The sequence below is a fragment of the Artemia sp. Qi Xiang Cuo genome, chromosome 2 (genome assembly GCF_049724085.1).
Source record: "Artemia sp. Qi Xiang Cuo chromosome 2, ASM4972408v1, whole genome shotgun sequence".
In the NCBI taxonomy this organism is placed as follows: domain Eukaryota; kingdom Metazoa; phylum Arthropoda; class Branchiopoda; order Anostraca; family Artemiidae; genus Artemia; species Artemia sp. Qi Xiang Cuo.
The window spans coordinates 95,092,909-95,112,983 of record NC_142795.1 but is presented as its reverse complement, the minus strand read 5'-3'; the positions used below and the strand labels follow the sequence as shown (position 1 = coordinate 95,112,983).

Sequence of the window (20,075 nt, the reverse complement as noted above, 5' to 3'; positions counted from 1 at the left end):
TTTACGTGTCAATCCATCTCTTACGAGATCAGCCTCGAGGTCGTGTGCCACCTACCCATCCTTTAAATGTGACTTTTTGGGAGTTGACTTTGTGCCTTCCGTTAGATATAGAATAGAATATGATTTATTGGCTAAAATAGCACAAAAGCTAGCATAAGCACGCCAAAACAATTACAATGATAAAACAGATTATAGGGGATAAACATAAAACAAAAAGTTAAACCAATTATTAAAAAGAGAAACAAAATAGGTGACAAAAAAGTTTTTGTACCTAATGGTCAACATTTGGTGACACAAGTCAAGTTGAGTACTTAAAGCTCTACGAGCGTTAAGTCTTGTATTACGAAGGATTGGGGGATTTTCTTTAGAGGGGGAAGAAAACGTCGATGATAGTCAGAACTAAAGCACTTTGACCAAAGTTCATGGAAAGGATGTGACGTCGTGATTCCAATATCGTAAGTTTAGGTCTAGCTAAACGTTCATCGTATGTAGTATAAGACATCCTCAGTAAATTTGTATTGCTCCTTTTTGAATTCTTTTTATTTTGAAAGATTGGTCTTTGGTCAACCCGAGGTGCTAGACAGGGCATGCATATTCAAGACAGGTTCTTATATAAGAACTATAAATTATTTTAAGGTTCTGGACCAAGCCAGCGTAGTTGCTGACTTCTGATTCGGTCCATGATAACGCATGAGTAGTGGAAGAGTTGACAGTGCTCTTCATTGGATACTCGGTGAATTTAGGTGATCCTTGCTAAGCAACGGATGTATTTTGTTTAAAAATGTGAAGATTTGACGTTCATCACTGAACGAGAACAGGAAATTTTTACCACAAAAGCTCATTTAATCTGTCGAAAAATACTTTATGGGTACAGATTTCCGAATCTGGTGCCGTCTGGTATCTGTCAACGAAGACTGAATTTTACAAATTTCAAGGTTTAGCTTTCTGAAAGGTAAAATGCACACAATTTGCGCCCCATATAGTAACATAGCCTCTGAAATCCTAGTTTTTTTTCGGTTTCTTTTTTCGTACTCAAGCCTGCTCTTTTTAATTTGCTAGAATTTCGGATTTCCACTCGAAACTGGCGACACTGGTAGCGACTAGCGAGCAACGTATTTGAAATGAAATAAATGCTACCACATGAACGATAAAAATATAATTTCTCAGGTAAGCGGACACCTACATGAACATGATATATTCACAGATTTTGCTGCCTCGATTAGATTTTTTTTAAGGAACTGAACAATCTCAAGGAAAGGGAAGAAAATATTCTTGGATCATGAGAAAAGATGGAAGGTCCTCTCAGGCTCTCGTTTTTGTTGCAAAAATGCTTGTTTGTGCAATACCTCTAAGCTATGGTGAGAAAATAGATCAGGGCAGAGCCTGGGTTACTGGTGCAGCTTTAGCTGCACAGGGCCTGACATCATGTTCATAATGTAACAGGAGCAATAGGCCTAGGCCTAATAATGTAGCCACCAGCAGGAGCAGTAACAATGTGCAGGGCTCTGGCAGGCATGAAGCTCAGGGTAGTTGCTCCACTTGCCACCCCCAAAAGCCTGCTCTGGATCAAGGGCTCATCAAAAGAACCAGGGGAATAAAACATAGTACCATTTACTGTTTACAATGTAATTTAGAAAGGGTGAAAGTTGAATATATCATGCCCTTTTCATGTTCTTGCATAATTCAATAATTGCTTCTTTGTACAATTATTTTTTGACCCCTTGAAGGGTTAGCTAGCTCATTTTAGCCCTCATTAACCTAAATTTTAGAAATATATGTCTAAAAGACCTTGTCAGTAAGAAAAAAATTGCAATTTATAGCTGATTTAGGACTAGGAATCGTTATTTTCCTTAGACTTAGGAAAGGCAACAAGTTTTGAAATTCACCCAGAAAGAAAACCTACCTATTGGTCCCACATGTCTTTGTGCAATGATTCATAGGGTAAAAAAACAGTACCCAATTGAGCAAAATTATGTAAAACTAAAACCCTCACATCTTGTTACCACAGAGGATTTGAGAAGGACTGGGTATATTAATGAATAGCTAAAAGTCTAAGCTATGCATCAATATGGTTATTATTCAGATTATTTCAGATCAACCATTTGAAACTATTGGTTTATTGACTTACCTGCAGGGACCTCTTTTTGGAAATACCAATTATCTTATTTTGATGTATAAGCTATATCCTTTTGGTGTTTCACTTTTATTCATATATGAACAGAAAGCTGATTTCCTTTTGATTCTAGAAATATAACTTTTATTGCTTTATATTTATTCTATAAATCACAAATATTTAAATATAATTTTCTTTTCAATTGGTTTTCAAAACAGAGACCACATTTTTCAATTTATGCTGACAAATCTTGAGTGAAAATTTGATCAAGAAGGCAGGGTTCTTGTTACTTCCCTCACATTGTATCATGTTGTAGTAAAAAGGGGTGGTCCAAAAACCCATTGCTATTTTTCTAGAATGCCAAAGAATAGTGGTCTTTCACAAAAAGAGGTCTTTAACCCTATGACAAAGGTCCCTAAACTGCAAACAGATCATATAGCCATTCTTACTTCCATAAGTACCACACAATATGTGTCCACAAATCCCAAACCAAAGTATAATAACAAAACAGCAAATTGGTCACCTTTCCAAGATACACTTGCATCTGATGATTACTCAGAGATGTATAGCCTATTGAACATGAATGAAAAATTTTAAAATTATCATCATGTTTGATTACTCCTACAGATATTGCTATTCCAAAATATAGTAAAAGGAAAAGCTTGAATCTTAAGAAATTGTCTAAGACAGGGCAGGACAAAGACAATGAATTGGCAAAACAAACTAGAAAAAAAGCCGGAAAGCTTTTCTAGAAACACCTCTCTCCTATCACACATCTTCAGTATAAACAAGCAATAGCTAAGCTTGGAAGGATATGCTGAAAATCAAAAAAGATAGAATGGGAAAAGTTTTGCTCCTGGATTGATTCCCAAAGTGTTGCATATAATGTCCACCAATATACCAGAAGACTCAGTGGCTATAATAAACCTATTGATGATAGGAAATATGGTATATGTATAAATTGTAAAAACCATTTCTTTCTGAAAAGGTAGAGCTGGCAATTAGCCCTAATAACCAGAAGTCTACTCCTGGGCATGACAACATATACATAAATTGGATTACACAAGCTCCAATGATATTTAAACCCATCATAAAATCCCAAGCTCTTGAAAAATAGTCATAGTAAACCCCATCCTTAAACCTAATCCACCTTCAAACAGTATAAAATCTTATAGAACAATTTCAATGGTAACAACACTAGGGAAAATTCTGGAACAACTGATTTTAACTAGGCCTAGATGGTTCAAGGCAAGCAATATTGTCCCGTGAACAGTGCCCCTTTCTAAACCCTGTTTGCTCAGGGAGATAGCAGTTGTTTAGTTCTACAAACCACAAACTTTTTGAAATGGATTCAATTCCCAGTAGTGATCACAGTAATTCAGATGGATGATGGATGACATTGAGGTTTGCTGACTGATTCACTCTTTTTAGGATTGATGCTACTTAGAAACTGTCTCAAATCTTCCTTTTTTACAATTTGTCAGTGATCATTTTGCTCAGTAAGAAGTTTAGAAACTGAACCAAATCTCCATTCATTCATTTAAAATGACTGGAAAGCATCAGCACATAACAACTTGAAAACAACACTATATTTTTTCTAAAAATTTGCATATTACCATTTCCTGGTGTGAAAGAATAATTATTGATTTACATCATGACTTCAGGAAAATTTGTTTTCCCCTCCCAGTCCTCTTGATATTTTTCATAATTGTGTGCTGACTGAAAATGGAGAGCCCTGAATGTTGAAATCCATGAGTGTAAGTAGGAGGAGTTTCAAAGCACAATTTCTTTCTTTACAAATGAGTTCATTATGAGTTTTTAGAGAAAGACATCCCCATTTAATAGCTAGTCTCTGGGGGTCAATAATGAAAACTGGGGTATCCTTGCCTGAGGGCTGTAAATACAGGCAAAAGAATGTCTTCCAAAAAATATGCTCACCAGGGTCCACCCACATATGAACACAACCCATAAGTTACAAACCTTCTCCCAGCAATGAATTAAATTGCATGGTGATGCAGAAAACCATCATGGGATGATCCTCTACAGGAGGACAACTGCAGCAGGGCATATGATCCAGATCTATGTACAACAGCCTCTGTCAAGGGCTGTCTCAACCCTGTCTGGGTACCGGCAAGACTTGGGGCCTTGCTGTCAACTATTCCCACTTGAGGAGTGGCACCCCTCAAGCAAATTATAGCCTAGTAAACAACACTGCATTTGCATGGGACTCTGATTAATGGATAACTCTTCTGGGTTTGGTCTGTTTTGGCAGGCGTTTTTTGGCTTTAAAATTTCTTCCTAGTTAAATTATCTACTATAGGTTGCCTCCATGGGCGCCGGCAGGGGGGCATGCCCCCCCTCCCCGGAATTTATACCAGAGTAGGAAGAAAATATAAGTGTAACAACTAATCAAAGAAAGGTTGTAGAGTAAATAATCTCAAGGGCATTCTTATGCCCTAGTAATAGTGTGCCAAGCTTGATAAAGCTTACTGCAATTTGGAATTAATAAACAAATAAAGTTTTATGTATATACAGCATTGTGCCCTACCAGCAGTCAGTTTGGTCTTGGTTTTTGCTCATATTTTGTCAAGCTAAAAACGTAAGTCTTAATGGTAATTTGTATACCAAAGGATTGAGCTTCCCGTGGTGACTGTTGGTTGTTTAATAAGAATGTTCATAATAAGATCATGTTTCGTTTTCCGGTGTGAAAAGATTATCTACATGAATCACGGCTTTGGGAAAATTCATTTAGTGCCTTGTTTAATTTTGAAAGACATTTTTTGTATGAATGACGTCACAAATACCAGGATTTCTAATACCCTAATAGTTTTACTTTCTAGAGAGAACAAAATGAAGTTAAGGTTGTTTTGTGGAAGAAATAAAAAAAAAACTATATTTCTTTTTACCGAGCAAAGTTTGACCCCCTGGTTCTGTGAAAGTAGTACTGCATAAAGTCATGATAAAATTTATTACCTGAATAAATACCAAATAATATAAAAAAATGTCACAGTACAAAAGCAGGTAAACTGCCTTGATTCGTTTGCCTGTTATTCTTCAAACACCTGGAAAACACCACCTCAAGATTCATGAAAGCTTGTGACATGGAAGGAAAAGTGCATGGGGTTTGCCAAAACATAAATTGATTGTAGTGAGTTAATTCGACTATGATGAAGTCTGGAGAAAACGCATGGGGGGCTGAACCCCTCCCCCCCCCCAAAAAAAAAAACAAAAAAACTTCTGTTTTTTTTGTTAATTCAGGTATAAAATTATCAAATAAAATCAGTTTTTTGGTGGGCCTCCCCCATAAAAAATCCCTACGTGCTTCCCTTTGTGGAACAACCAGAATGTTGCTATCTGGGTAGAATTGTTTGAAAACCAGGCTAGTAGTTTGCTTTTGATGAATCCTAATTGGTAATATACTGCCATTTGCTTTTTTTTTCTCTTTTTATGTGCAGCTAATTTGAATTTTCATTCCCAGGAACAGTGTCTTGCATGGGGTACTATACTATTTTGTTTGAAATATGAGCTTATCAATCCTTGGCCATCTTCGGCTATTTTATGGTTATCATGTTGGCCTTATGTTATTTTTTTTTCTTGACTTTGGTTGATCATATCATTAATAGCAATGAATTGTAAATAAAATAACTTCACATAAAGCTATGATAAATAAAGAAACTTCACAAAACTGAGTTGACCAGTTCCTTCTCACTATAATGCTCTCTTTGTTAGAATTTTTTAGATAAATCTTTATTTACTAATTTTCTTATAATGTTTGGTCTTTGTACAGTAGAATGACAAAAAAAGTTGTTTGTCAACTGAAAGTAAGGAGCAGCATTGAAACTCAAAACGAACGGAAATTAATCCGTATATGAAGGGGTTATCCCCTCCTCAGTATCTTACTCCTAAAGTCGTTCTTAAAAAAATTGAGACAAACAATCAAACTTTAGCGTAAAAAGCTTCGAAGGGGGGGGGCAACCCCTTCATATAAGGAATAATTTCTGCTCGGTTTGAGTTTTAATCTTGCTCCTTACTCTCAGTTGAAAAAAATTGTTTTTTAGTTGTAATTTCTGATTGTTTTTCAAATAATTCCGGTAAAACTGCCCCATCCTCCATGCAAAATTTCCTATCGTCACAGGAAACTCCTCCGTGGAAAGTTCCTACCCCGTAAAGTACATCCCCACCGTCGTAAAATTCCCTCCGGACAATTACATCCTTGCTGAAAATCCCTCTTCCCCCCGTAAAATTTATTGCAAACTATTCAGCCTGAAAAATTCTCTTTAGCATTTTTTCATTTGAAAAGAACTTTAAATTCTAATCGGTTTTTGGTCACCCCTTACGTGGAATTTTTTTCCCGGAAATCCAACTGCCTATGTAAAATCGCCACTGGAAAGTTCACCCCCGGAAATTTCCCTCCCCACGGAAAATTATCTCCATGGAAACCCCCCACCCCAGGCACAAAATCCCCCCCCCAAGAAAATGTATGTATACTTCCCATTAACAAATACTGTGCACAAACAATGGGCAAATTTCATAACTTGCATCCCTTTTCCCACGGTCTGTGGGGGTTCGTGTTACCCCTAAAGGTATAGTTATTGGATTTTTCAACTATGCTGAAAAAATGGCTATCTCAAAATTTTGGTAAGTCGACTTTTGTGAACAAAGGGGTATGGGAGGACGGTGGGCTAATTACCCTCCAATATTTTTGGCACTTAAAAACGGCACTAGGCCTTTTAGCTACCGTTCTAATGCACCCTCTGCCGATCTTCTAGGACCATCAGGTTGACACGATCACCCCTAGAAGAAAAAAATAGAATAAAAAAAACAACAACACTTATTTGTGATCTTTCTTCTGGCAAAAAATACAAAATTCCACATTTTTGGATATAGGAGCTTGAAACTTCTACAGTAGGCTTCTATGATCTGCTGAATCAGATATTTTGATTTTTATTAAGATTCTGTAACTTTTAGGGGGGTTTCCTTCTTTTTCAAAAATCAGGCAAATAATCTGAGGCTCGTAGCTTCTGATGGGTATTAAATAAAAAAAACAAGTTTTTTTAACTGAAAGTAAGGAACGACGTTAAAACTTAAAACGAACATAAATTATTCCGTATATGAAGGGGGCTGTCCCCTCCTCAACGCCTCGCTCTTTAAGCTAAAGTTTTTTTATTTTTTAAAAAAATAGATCTTTTATAAATTCAAACTTTATAGTAAAGAGCGAGGCGTTGAGGAGGGGACAGCCCCAATCATAAAAGGAATAATTTATTTTAGTTTTAAGTTTTAACGTCATTCCTTACTTTCAGTTAAAAAAACTTATTTTTTTTATTTAATTTTTGAACGTTTTTGAATTAATGCAGGTTTTGATTTTGGCTCACCGTACATGAATAATTAAAACAAAATTTGCATATTATATTTGGTTAAATGGCTTTCTCGAAACTTGTTTAATTTTATTTACGAACGTTTTTATTAGTAATAAATATACGTAACTTAGAATTAACTTACGTAACGAACTTCTATATTCATAAATTTTTAACACGTATATTAGGGGGTTCGCCCCTAGTCAATACCCTGCTCTTTAAACTATAGTTCGAATTTTTTTCCAGTTCTTTAAAAATGACCTCTTAATCACAATCAGTTGATCAGTTGAAAAACTTGTTTTTTTTTATTTAATTCCTGATCTTTTTCTTTAATAATGCTGGGAAATCCGGCGCCCCCTTCATAGCAATGTCCCTTCCCCCATGAACACTTCCTTCATGGAAAGATCCTTCCATCTAGCCCCCGACCCACACCAGCACCCCCCAACCCCCCAAAAAATCCTCTTAAAAAGAAAGTATAAATACCAAAAAACAATACTAAATTTTAAAATTGAGTAAATTTCATAAATTTAAGCCCTCCCCCTGGGGACTTTGGGGGATCAAGTCATCCTAAAAGACATTTTTATCATATTTTCGACCATGCTGAACAAAATGGCTATCTCAAAATTTTGATCGGGTCGACTTTGGGGAAAAAATGAGTCTTGAAGGAGGCAATATTGCCCCTTATTTTTTTTGTCACTTAAACAGAACACTAAAAATTTTAATTTCTATTTGATCAAGGCTTCCCGCGATATTCTAGCACCCCTGGCTCGATACGATAACCCCTGGAAAAAAAACACCAAACAAATAAACACGCATCCGTGATCTTTCTTCTGGCAAAAAATGGAAAATTCCACATTTTTGCATATATGAGTTTGAAACTTCTACAGTAGGATTCTCTGACATGCTGAATCTGTTGGTTTGATTATCATTAAGATTCCATGACTTTTAGAAGATATTTCCCCCTTTTTCAAAAACGACCCAAAGTTTCTCAGGTTGCGTAACTTTTGATGGGTAAGACTAAACTTAATGAAACTTATATATTTGAAATCAGAATTAAAATCTGATTCTTTTGATGTATCTATTGGTATCAAAATCCCGTTTTTTAGAGTTTCGGTTACCATTGAGCCAGGTCGCTCCTTACTTACAGTTCGTTACCACGAACTGTTTGATCACTAAACTTGATGAATCTTATATATTTGGAATCAACATAACCAGTCGATTCTCTTGATGTATATATTGATATCGAAATTAAGTTTTTTAGATTTTCGGTTACTATTGAGTCGAGTTGCTCCTTACTTATAGTTGGTTAACACGAAATGTTTGATAAAAACTTGAATTCATGAATTATTGTTGTATTTGAAAGTCACCAAATTTTAGCTACAGATTATTGTTTATTGAGAAGTCAACGATTTTTTTTTAGTATAATTATGTCTTTTTTGGTAGACACAAACCTTTATTTATTATAATTTTCCTTCATATATAGTTTAATGTAAAATGCTCATGTATTTCTATTTTTATTTTATTTTTTATGTATTATGTCAATTTGAGCTACAACGTAGTTTTAGGAGAGCTTCCCGATAAGTCGATTTCATTTTTCAGGTACAATGGCCTGTGAACCTGAAGATAGTAAAATTAGTAGTAACGGAAATGCTGACCGGGACCTTTTCCTACATCTAAAAAACCTAATGAGAGAAGACGGAAATTGGGAAAGAATTAAGGTGAACAAGCTGTTTCGTTTTTCAGTTTAAGTGTGTATGGTAAATTACCTGTTACTGGAATGTTAACTTTTCACCAGTACCATCTCGTCGGTGCCAGAACGCTCAGTTTCTTGTTTTTAGCAATATACTGAAGTTCTCCGCACAGACAAAATGTATTTTATACAGAGTTGAGTTTGAATTAGCATCCCTGTCGACATGATAAGGAATTGTAGCGTTTTATTTGATACTGTGTCGACACGGCGGGCGTTCGATTTGTAAAGTGTTCCACAGAAAAAGGGGTCTGTTGTTTTCATGTCGATATAGGAATTATAAATCCAACTGGCAAATCCAAAATGTAAGCTGAATCAATGACATTTTTATGATGACTTGTTTGTGTTCATGAATGACCAGGAGCATTAGAGTCGATCAATTAGCTCAGTAAAAGAGGGCAGTTGGTTAATTCAATATTAAAGAGTACTATGGAAATTACTTCCATAGTAATTTCCATTGGTTTTAATTAAAATGTTTTTTGGTTTTAAATAAAAGTGAACTAAACTATATTTGAAATTACTGCCACGAAAATATGTTCGATTTGCTGTGTCAAGCTGATATAAAAAGGCCCAAATCATATTCTAAATAGTGAAATGTTGACATGAAGTCACAGTGTGCCGACTTTGTAATGTTAATTCAAACGCGGCTCATATAACCAACGAGCTTATCCTTCATCAGAGGCAACGAAATAGCGTTGCCTATAGTAAAGACCATACGGCTCCAATGTTTTATTTTATTTTTTTTTTCCCAGAGGCACTTCATATGGAAGGGGCCGTCGTATAAACTTCAAAGGGGGATCATTCGATTGGAAATAGAGAGTTATAGCGCCCTTTTTAAGGGTCAAAAGTGATTGACCCTTACTTCTGTGAAGTGACCTCACTTTTCGCGTGTTTCTGGATTCTTGACAAGTACCAAGGGTTGTAAGTTTGAAATTTGTCCAGTTTTTACGTATAGTATTTGTTATTAGGAAGTAAACAGACATTTTGGGGGTGGGTGATTTTTCTGTGGGAGAATTTTCTGCGCGGGGATTTTCTAGAAGAGAATTTTCCGTGAAGAGGGAAGTTTCCATGGATAAAGTTTAAAAGGGAAACTATACACGGGGGAATTTACCAGAATTCATATACGAAATTCATTTTATTTGACCTACTTTCTCTTTGCCATTTCAATTTTATATTTGAAGATATTCCGAGGAAATAGCCCAGGTAAAATTTTCAAATTTGTCTGGGGGATATTTTAGTGGGGGTGGTAATTTTTCGCAGGAAAAATTCTCCATGGGGGAATTTTACGCGGGAGAAACCTTCAATTGAGACATTGGGAGGGGAGAATTTCCAGGAAAAATTTTTCACGGAGGGAGGATTTCTGGCGTAATTTAAAAACCATTAAAAATTGAAAGAAAAATAAATCTTTTTTTCAAATGAAAGTAGGTTAAAAACAATTTTCCAGCGGAATTGCTGCAAGAAGTTTTTTTATGGGGAATTTTCAGCAGGGATGGAATTGTCTGGGGGAAGGGGGATCTTACGCGGGAGCTACTTTCAAAGGAAAAATTTTTTAGGGTAGACTTTCTCTAGAAAGAACAGGTGGATCTTCCAGCATTATTTGAAAAACGATCAGAAATTAAATTAAAAAAAACTGATTTTTTTAACTAAAAGTAAGGAGTAACATTAAAATGAACTGAAATTACCCCGCGTATGAGGGTGGATCTCCCTCCTCAGTACGTTGCTCTTTATGCTAATTTTAACTTTTTGTCCCAATTATTTAAGAACATCTCTTGAAACACAAGAGCCGTTTAATTAGTCAGGAGATTTTTAAAATACAAAAAGAAACTTTGGCGTGAAGAGCGAGGTATGGAGGAGGGATTATTCCCTTTATATACGAAAAAGTTTCTGTTCTTTTAAATTTTAACGTTGCTCCTCACTTTCAGGTTATTTTTTTATTTAATCACTGAAAGGCTGGACCAATCCTCAGGGGAAAATATTGACATGTTGCTGATTTGAATAGCCAAAAATAGCGAGTAGCTTATTTTTCTTTATCCGGAGCCAGAGTAATTCTAAATCAGGGTTTTTGTAATATTATCTCATTTAATTGAAGTTTTCTATTTTATTAAAAATTTAAATAATGTGCAATTCAAACTTAAATTGAAATGTGCAAAATACTCTTTATTTTCAAATTTTGTTATTGAATTTTGACAAACCCTAAAGTTAATCTGAGCAAAAAATTGATCAGAAACATAGAAATCAATACATCGAATATCGAAAGCAAAAATATCGATATATCGATATATCGTTTAATTAAGATATCGCCCAACACGTAAACCAAAGATTGGCAGGATCAATATAAGATACTAAGATATAAGATACAATATAAGTATCTTATGATACTTATATATAAGTATTACAATATAAGATACAATATTGTATCTTATGCAATATAAGTGCTGTTATTGATGTTAAAAGTAAAGATCACCATCTAGTAGTGTCTAGTGTTAATTTAAAGCTAAAAGTTCGGAAGGGTAACTACCTTCCGGAAAGATATGGTGGTAGTGCACTTCAGGATGAGAATTCGAGGGAAACTTCTAAACTTACCAGGGAAACTTACCAGGAACATTTGCATAACAAACTGGAGAGTTTAAAATTTGACAATGTAGAAGATGGACGGGATAATTTTGGGAAAATAGTTTGTGAAGTTGCTGATGGTGCCTTAGGGAAATTTAGGTACGCAGCTAGGAATATTAGTGAAAATGCTTTATGTTTAATAGATATGTGGAGGGGCTTATACAAGAATTACTCGAGTGGTAGATCATTTGAAAATAAGAGGAATGAAGAGGAACTGGAGAAAGTATTAGAATATGAATTAAGAAGGTGGGAAGTGGAGGCCATGGATAAAATTGCCGAAGATCTGGAATTTGCAGCCAGGCGTCATAACAGTAAAATATTGTACTGACATATTAATAAATTGAGAGGAAATAGTCCATATGGACTTGTCCCAGTGAAAGATAGGAACGGGGCTACGATTAGTAATAAGGAAAGAGTTAAAGAGAGATGGCTTGGAACATTTTGAAAATATGCTACACCGTGATAGAGCATTAGAAAAGATATAAAGAAGAATAAAAAAGTTTGTGACTTTTGGATGTGAAGGGAGATTTCTTTTGTGAGGAAGAATTAGTTATAGTACTAAAAGAATTTAAAAATAATAAGGCCAGAGTTACTGATAGTGTGGTAAATGAGTTTCTTAGATATGGTGGTTATGAGGTTAGAAATAAGCTACTTTAGATTACAAGAAGATCGATCGAGTATCAGGCTTCACTTACCTAAGCAGTATAATCAATAAAGACGGTGGGTGCAGTGAAGATGTTCAAAGCAGAATAGCCAAGACCCGGGGTGTTTTTTTCACAGTTTAAAAAAGTTTGGAAGAATAGGAAGATAAGTTTGTGAACCAAGCTTAAAATACTGTAAGCTACAGTAATGACAGTGGTCAAGTGTGGTTCTTAAGCATAGGCGCTCCAAAAAAAAAAAACAGAGGAAGATTTGGCAGATGTTTCCTGAGAAATTACTTTCGGGTTGTTTTGGGTACCCGACTGACTGACCGTATCTCAAACAGTAGATTGTACAAAAAGTGTGGTTCAGTCCAGCTTTCTAGGGCTATAATGAGAGAAAGGACAAATACAGATAATGAGAGAAAGATTGTCCTCTTCGGCCGAATGAAAAGTAGTTCTTCCGCGGTTGGGGTGGGAGTATGTCGTAAGTAAACATTTAAGGGAAATGGGAACTTCCATGGAGGGTGTAAAGAAGGATGCTTTGGATAGATCGGAATGGAGAGGAACATTTGTAGATTTCTTGGCAGTAAGTTGTTGTAGTAGTAATATTAGTGTTTAGTTCGAGAGAGGACACGCAAAAAACTTAAAAAGGGATCAAAGAGGGTTTAGTTCAAAGAGGACATGCATAAAAGAATTCATCCTTGATTTGATTCAGAACACTTCTATTCATTGAATTTTGAGAGCAGCTTTCAGTTTAACTGCATCCTAGCCCCCCTCTCGATGCCTAAATATAATATCAGGTTGTATGGTACAATGTACTTACTGATGCCGACTTCAATGACGATATAGTGTTAGTCGCGGACACTATTGAAAAAATCACCGAAGCATTCCATGTGCTTTCAGAAGAAGCCTCAAAAGTTGGTCTATGGATTAACTGGCAGGAAACCAAAGTTATTCCCATCAAGCCAATCACATCACTCTCTACTGTAAAGGACGCTAGCATTGGGAGCAACCCAAAAGATGTGGTTGAATACTTCACTTGCTTGGGATCAACATTGTGGAGGGATGGTTCTATCTCAAAATATCTTACATATCAATTAGCCAAAACGTCAGCAGTTGTTGGGAGTCTAAATTGTGTTTACAAGCCACCATACTAAAATGTGTATTTACAACGTTTTAGCCATTACCGTGCTACTTTACGAAGCTGAGACGTGGCAACAAGGTTGTCACCTGTAGACAAATGTTAAATGTAGCACTATTTCATCATGTGTAGCATTATAGCAAGTGCTACATTGAATGTAGCACTTTTTTCCATACATGACCAAATTGTGGCACTTTTGTACTACAATTTTTTTGTATTTTTGTTTTGGACGGAATAATGAAGATTTAGAAAAAGGCAGAGGTATTAAAAAAAAAAAGTAAGAGCCGCCTTTTTTCCCAGTGTTTTGAACGATTGGCCCGAAGTTTGATATAACCAGACATAGATTCTAAGAAGAAAATCAGTGTTTCTTATAGAGGAAGATATTCGTCGTCACCGTTGGCTAAAAGTAGTAGCCCTGGATAGAAATTGTGAGGAGTATAAGCTGTTGATCTATGAATTTCAATAGAAAGGATTTTTTTCCTTTGAGTTACAGAAGATCTACACAGCACTGCACAGGTGTGTAGATTGGTACACGCCTAGGCTAGTTTTTCAAGTCTCTGGATAGTAAAATTAATGAAAATGGTGTCGTTAGGAAGCAAACCTACTGGCTTGACTAGCGAAGTTAACTCTCTAAGATCCTTCGAATAAACTGACGTAACTGATTCCGCAGGTGATTCTAATTGCCTATGGGTTATATCCTACTGGGAATATCCTTGTGACTATATAAATTAAATGCTCTATCAAGTACTTTGACACCAAAACCAAAGAAATATAAATAGTGAACTTGATCAGGTTGATACACGATAGATTTTTATGACCGACAATATGTAATGGGCTTAAATTGTCATTCAACACATGTCTAACAAGGCCTCCAAAAACCGTATTATTCAGTAGCAACTTTTTTCTTTTTTTTCAAATCCTTTTATATAGGGAATTTCCCTGTACCTTTATAAAGTTAGAGTCAATCAAGGGCTTTGACGTCAAAACTATTAAAAAAAATTAGTTTGCAAAATTTTAAGTGGCTGTCAACGACTGGTGAATTTCTCGAGCAAAATAAAATGTTTCGGGAGAAAATTGTTCTTTGATTTTGAGCAAGAAACTAAAAAAATTGGAGCACGAATATTAAAGTGAATTTTGAGGATTTCGTTTCGAATTTTGATTTACCAACTCACATGTTTCTACGAGAATTTAGTAATAAGTGCTTGGTGGTCAAAGTACCGTGCCATGTCAAAATACTTAATAGTTACCATGCAATCCCAAACATGATTTATTGCAAAGTGGGATCTCTTGGGCAAGGGTTAAAGCCTGGAAAATGTACTTCCCCTTAAAAGACTTTCTTTCAAATCCCCCCCCCCACCCCTTCAGGGTCGGTAACCTATTGGGGAAGACTACTTGATTTTTACGTGCAAAAATCCACAGACTTAGGAAACGATGAGATAGCTCTTTGGAGGACGGAGGGCAACTGTAGGACAACCTACTTAATGCCCAATATCCAAAATTTCCCGTTTTCAGGAAATTTTGGATATTTTTGGGGTTTAATGGTGCCAACTGAGCAATACTGCACTGTCAGTGATGATAGTAATTAATAACTCTCCTTCACTGGCACTTTAAATATCCTCTATTCTCTTTTTTATTTTATTGCAAAAATATTTTGCGCCGCCTTGGAAATCTTTGTCTTTAGATTCACTTTACCCTCCCACCTACCCCCCTTCCCTTCAGTCGGAACCTTTTGGGAAGTAATGCTTTTATATGAGAATTTAAGTAAGTTTAGAAATGTCAATGGTTAATAGGTTAAACTGCCGGCTCTGCTGAACAACGCTGTAATCCACCGGTACATGTAATCAGTGGTCCTCGTTCGCTGGCATTTGGAAATATCTTCGGTTGCCTTTCTCACTTTTATTGCAAGAATATTACTTTTTTTTTAGCTTAGAAGTCTCTAGATTTACTTTAGCTCCCCTCCCCTCTTCAGAGTGGAGCAAACGTGCTTTGAGTATGAAAATTCGCAGACTTAAGGAAACAATGAGATAGTTTTAAGGTCTAGGGGAATTGTTGGAACAAATTTCCTTGTTTTTAAGCAAGTTTTAGAAACGTCTATGGTTTAATAGGCCAACAGATGGCTCTGCTGCATAACGATGCACCGTCACTGGTGCTTGTAGCCTTCATTCGCTGTTACTTAAAATATTCTCAGTTCTCTCGTTTATTCTTGAAGCAAAATTATCTTTCTTCCAATAAAATTGTTTGTCTTTCAGGGAGATTTACTTGATGTGGTGGCACAGTATGTATCAAAGCCACAACCTGCTCCAGATGACCAAGCTCAAAACGACACAGATGTGGATAGCACATCAAAGGATTTTCAATTAGTGCTAATTCTAATTGAGAAGTTTTTGTTAAAAAGTAACTTTCAAAAAACAAAGGATGCTTTCAGAAATGAAATTGAAGAAAAATGTATAAAATTACAAGAAGAAGTCATTAAGTTTGTAGAGAGTGGTTCAGATGTGGATCTTATCGACATGGTAAAGAGTAAGAGTAGAAGCGATTTAATTGTCCAACCCAAAGGTGAGGATGCCAGCAAGAAGAAACCTTGACATTATGTGTTTGTTTTTTAGTATATTTACTATTTAGTTACAGTTTTCCAATGACCGCCTATTTTAACTAATGTAAGGTTTGAATTAGTCGAGAATTACGTTGTCACATCCTTGGAATAACCAAGAATCTTTATATTCTTCCAAAATTCATAGAGTTTCTAATTATTCTGTTCCTCGTAAAATTGCAACGAGCTTAAGACCCGAACCCCATCCTATCTTGACAAAACGAAGAGTTATTGAGAGGACCGTTTGTAGACGGGGGGGGGGGGGGTAACCTGACAGGAATGTCTATTGATCTTATTGGAGTTCTATTTCGCAAGTTTTCAAGTCTACCAAACCTCATGGGAGGGTGAGCACTGTCTGTTTTCAGGTCATTTCTCCGGCAAGCTATCACAGCGCATTGTTTCTTGCACAATCACCCTGGAGCAAATCGATAGAAAAATTGTCAAGTCTATATCCAGGGGTTGTACAGTCAGCAACGTCCAAAATAAGGGGCCTTGTTAAGGCCGAAAGACTTCGGGACGGCATTTCAGTAACCAGGTTAGTAAACCAAAGAACTTTACCTGTTGTGACACTCCGGTTAGCATGAAAAAAACCACAAGTCAACAATCCTTGGAAGCTCAAGGAAAAAGCTAAAACACCGCTTTACCGACTAACCTACTGTTCACACAGACAGGTGCGCTGCGGAAAACGTAATGCGGTGCGTTTTCCGCACTGCATAGCCGCAGCGGTGAAACCGCATACTCTGTTGACATCATAAGTTGCGTTTCTTAGCTACGTCATTATGTTCCTATATTTCAAATTTACCAGGATCTTTGCAGTTGGTCACTTTTTCTGCCTCTGAGTCAATAAATTCAATTTTTTAAACAAATTTGCTCTGCATGATCTCTGACAAAGGATATTGCATCTTCCCCATGACTGTGGCCCAGCAACACTTCAGTCTAGATTCACATAGCCTATTAGACTAAAATTACCAAATCGACATTTGCATTTGTCAAAAAAAAGGTGGGAACACAAAATAGTAAAACAGATATCTCCCCCATTCCTTTTAGTGATTTGTGAGCTTTGGTCATACTTTGGTGGATAGCTTGCTGTTAAAGCAGTCTAGTATACTGTTCATCACATCCTATCGGGAAATTTCGCCTCTTTCGAGATTTCCTACCGAGGCTTCTGAATTAAATAGGATCTTTTATACTTAATATTCGATGAAATTTAAAAGCTGAAATTTGCCTTTTAAATGCCTCCATAACTTTTCTTCCACAATCCGTTAGCATTAGATTTTTTCAACGCATGCGGTCCTCCACAAAACGCAATCCGCAGCGGTTTTTCGCAGATCTGCTCTGTGTGAATAGTAGGTAACTTGTTTAGTAAAGCAGCTCATTAAAACTGCCTTGTCGCTGCTGTCCTAACAGTCTAATAGACTGTATTCTTTTTACCATAGCAGCTGCTCGAGCAGTCGAATAGTGGTCAAGTCTTTACGCTACTGAAAAACTTAAGTTTGGTGTTACCTGCATTAGATACAGTATCAGGCATTTTTAAAGTAGATAACCTATAGTTCTTTTCCCGTCATTCACTTTCCCGTTTCACGATTTCAAATCCCCGCGTTGAATATTGGAATTTTCCTCCACCGAGTCTTATAAACAGAATAACACTAACTTAGTATTCTGCAACCGAAAACAAACTTTGTTTCAACATTATAAAAAATTATCCCAAGGACTGCTTTGGCAGTTTTGGCGTTTCAATGAATTTTTGACAACATTCAAATGATTTTTTGTTTTTTCTTGCGCATGTATTCTCAATAGCTCTTGCTTGTTTCCGGGGCATCAAATCATGTGAGTGATGTTCCGAGTCTTAACGTAGTGATTTAGTGGCGGATTGCTGGGAAATGGATGTGCTAGTGTTACGTGAATGACGCGTTGATAATATAAATTCGAGTATGGGTGATTTGGTAAAAGAATAATCAGAAAGTCTATATGCACGCTTTAAAGTAGAGCCATGATTCAGCAGATCTTTTCCTTTGGTTAAAGGAGATCGAAGCCACAACTCATTCAATTATAATACTCACCAGTCATTAGCAGCCAACTAAAGCATGTAAACATTACATCTGGACAAAGTCGCCATTAAAAGTTATGCAGTATTTATTTAACTTGTACATATTTCAAATACAATGGTTCACACACCAAAAAACATAAAACGAGCACTAAAGACAATAGGCGTAGCAGTAATTCTTAAGTTCCCTTTTTTTCGCGTCTGAGATAAGGTTCAGTTTCCTTTTGGTAACTGTCTTCAGCAAATTGTACCCCATCAAGTCGTTAGATTTGATGGTACTATCCTGCTTTCCATTAGCTTCTTCAATAAGAATAGAAAATTTTTCGATGAGCCTAAAACTCTGTTTTCCTTTCCTCCAATTTCTTTTCCAAAGCATTTATGGATTCATTATCTTCCTTAAACCTCTTTGTCAACGCCAGGCGCTCTTCTTTTTCTTCTTCGGCTTTTCTAGCTGCTAAGCTTTCCAGGTACCTCTCATAAGTCATTCTCTCAGACTCAGCGTAGGAGATAGGGTACAGTTCTACTTTTCCGTAGTATGGTTTTAGGGCATCTTTAATGGTCAACTTAGTATTGAAGATTCCCTCTAACTTCAGCGTTTGATCAAGCGCATTATTTGTACTCAGAAAAATCCCTGTCTATACTGGCACATCCATGTGGAACGATGAGACTAGCCATATAACATTCGTCAAATTTGGGTAGCTTTTATCCCTGTTACATGTAAGGAGGTGAAGCTAGTAAGTATCAATGCGCTTGTCACAAAGGTCTCGAGGTTCTTCCACCAATCGCATCAGAGTCCATTCATCTCTCAACCTTCCTATGTCAATGCAAATGGGCAACGGTCGTGCAACAGTCACAATCTCTTCAACAGTAAAGACGTTTTTTCTAGCAGGCAGGAGCGAGAAACTTCATATGAAACGGTACATCATCTTTGGAAACAGACGGAATTTTTGCAGCAAGATGCTTAACGGCGGCAACATGTTGCTTTCTAGCATCAAGTAAGAATGCAGCTCTGGCATTTCTGTTAACACCTTCTAGCGCATTCCGTGTAATTTTCATCGCAGTTAATACCTTCGAATGCTAAGAAGAAATTATGATCAGCGTCATCTAACAATGTAAAATCAACCACACTTCCATCGAAGTATTTCGGTAATAATTGCAATTTTGTCTTATTATCTAAATGACTTAAATAACATTAATTCTATTAAAAGACAAAAGGATTTCCATGAACTGGGGGCCAGGATGGCATGCAGCCCATTGAAGCATAGACAAAATGCAAATTATTCAATCTGTATGCTGGAAAACCAACTCTACATCCATCTCAGCATAGGAGATAAAATAACTACGAGATTAAAGAGTTAAGCATGAGCTAATAAAGAAAGAAAATTATGAGACAGCAGCTCGGCTTCTGAACTGCTGCTTATAACAAAAACCCTCATTAACACTGTGTAAAAAAAAGAAGTTTTCACCTTTTTTTTCACTTGACGTGTAAAGAATTATCAGGCTAAATTAGCATTCTGACAAACCCATTGCTAAGGTTAAAAAAAGAATTCCAGTTTTACTTCACTAAAAATAAGTTCTTTATCGCAGCGAAGTATTTTGTTATATTATACTAAGATAAACCTAGTACTTTACCGTTAGCAGTAATCATATTCTATCTAACGGCAAGTTTCCTGAATTGCCCCGTTAAAATTAGCTAACTCTTTTAAACAGGAATGTGCGAACTGTTTTTGCAGATAAAATTAGCATACTAATAGACAAGTGACGTCTTACAAGAAAATTATTGGAAAATGGGATTATCTGTCAAGATATCGCAAGATTCCACCCTGTCCCAA

The 20,075-nt window shown here is 36.3% G+C and overlaps 1 protein-coding gene across 2 annotated transcripts; it reads left to right on the top strand.

Moving 5' to 3' along the window:
* Positions 1 to 1,110: 1,110 nt before the first annotated feature.
* LOC148955845 (uncharacterized) lies at positions 1,111 to 16,249 on the top strand. 2 transcript variants are annotated; one of them, XM_089108379.1, is made up of 3 exons: positions 1,111 to 1,167; positions 9,067 to 9,185; positions 15,859 to 16,249. In XM_089108379.1, the coding sequence occupies exons 2-3, from the start codon at positions 9,072 to 9,074 to the stop codon at positions 16,192 to 16,194; spliced, it is 450 nt and encodes a 149-aa protein (XP_088964505.1). In that variant the 5' UTR covers positions 1,111 to 1,167; positions 9,067 to 9,071; the 3' UTR covers positions 16,195 to 16,249. The 2 variants fall into 2 exon arrangements, with proteins under 2 accessions (XP_088964505.1, XP_088964504.1); XM_089108378.1 differs by lacking the exon at positions 1,111 to 1,167 and adding an exon at positions 1,296 to 1,358.
* Positions 16,250 to 20,075: the final 3,826 nt, after the last annotated feature.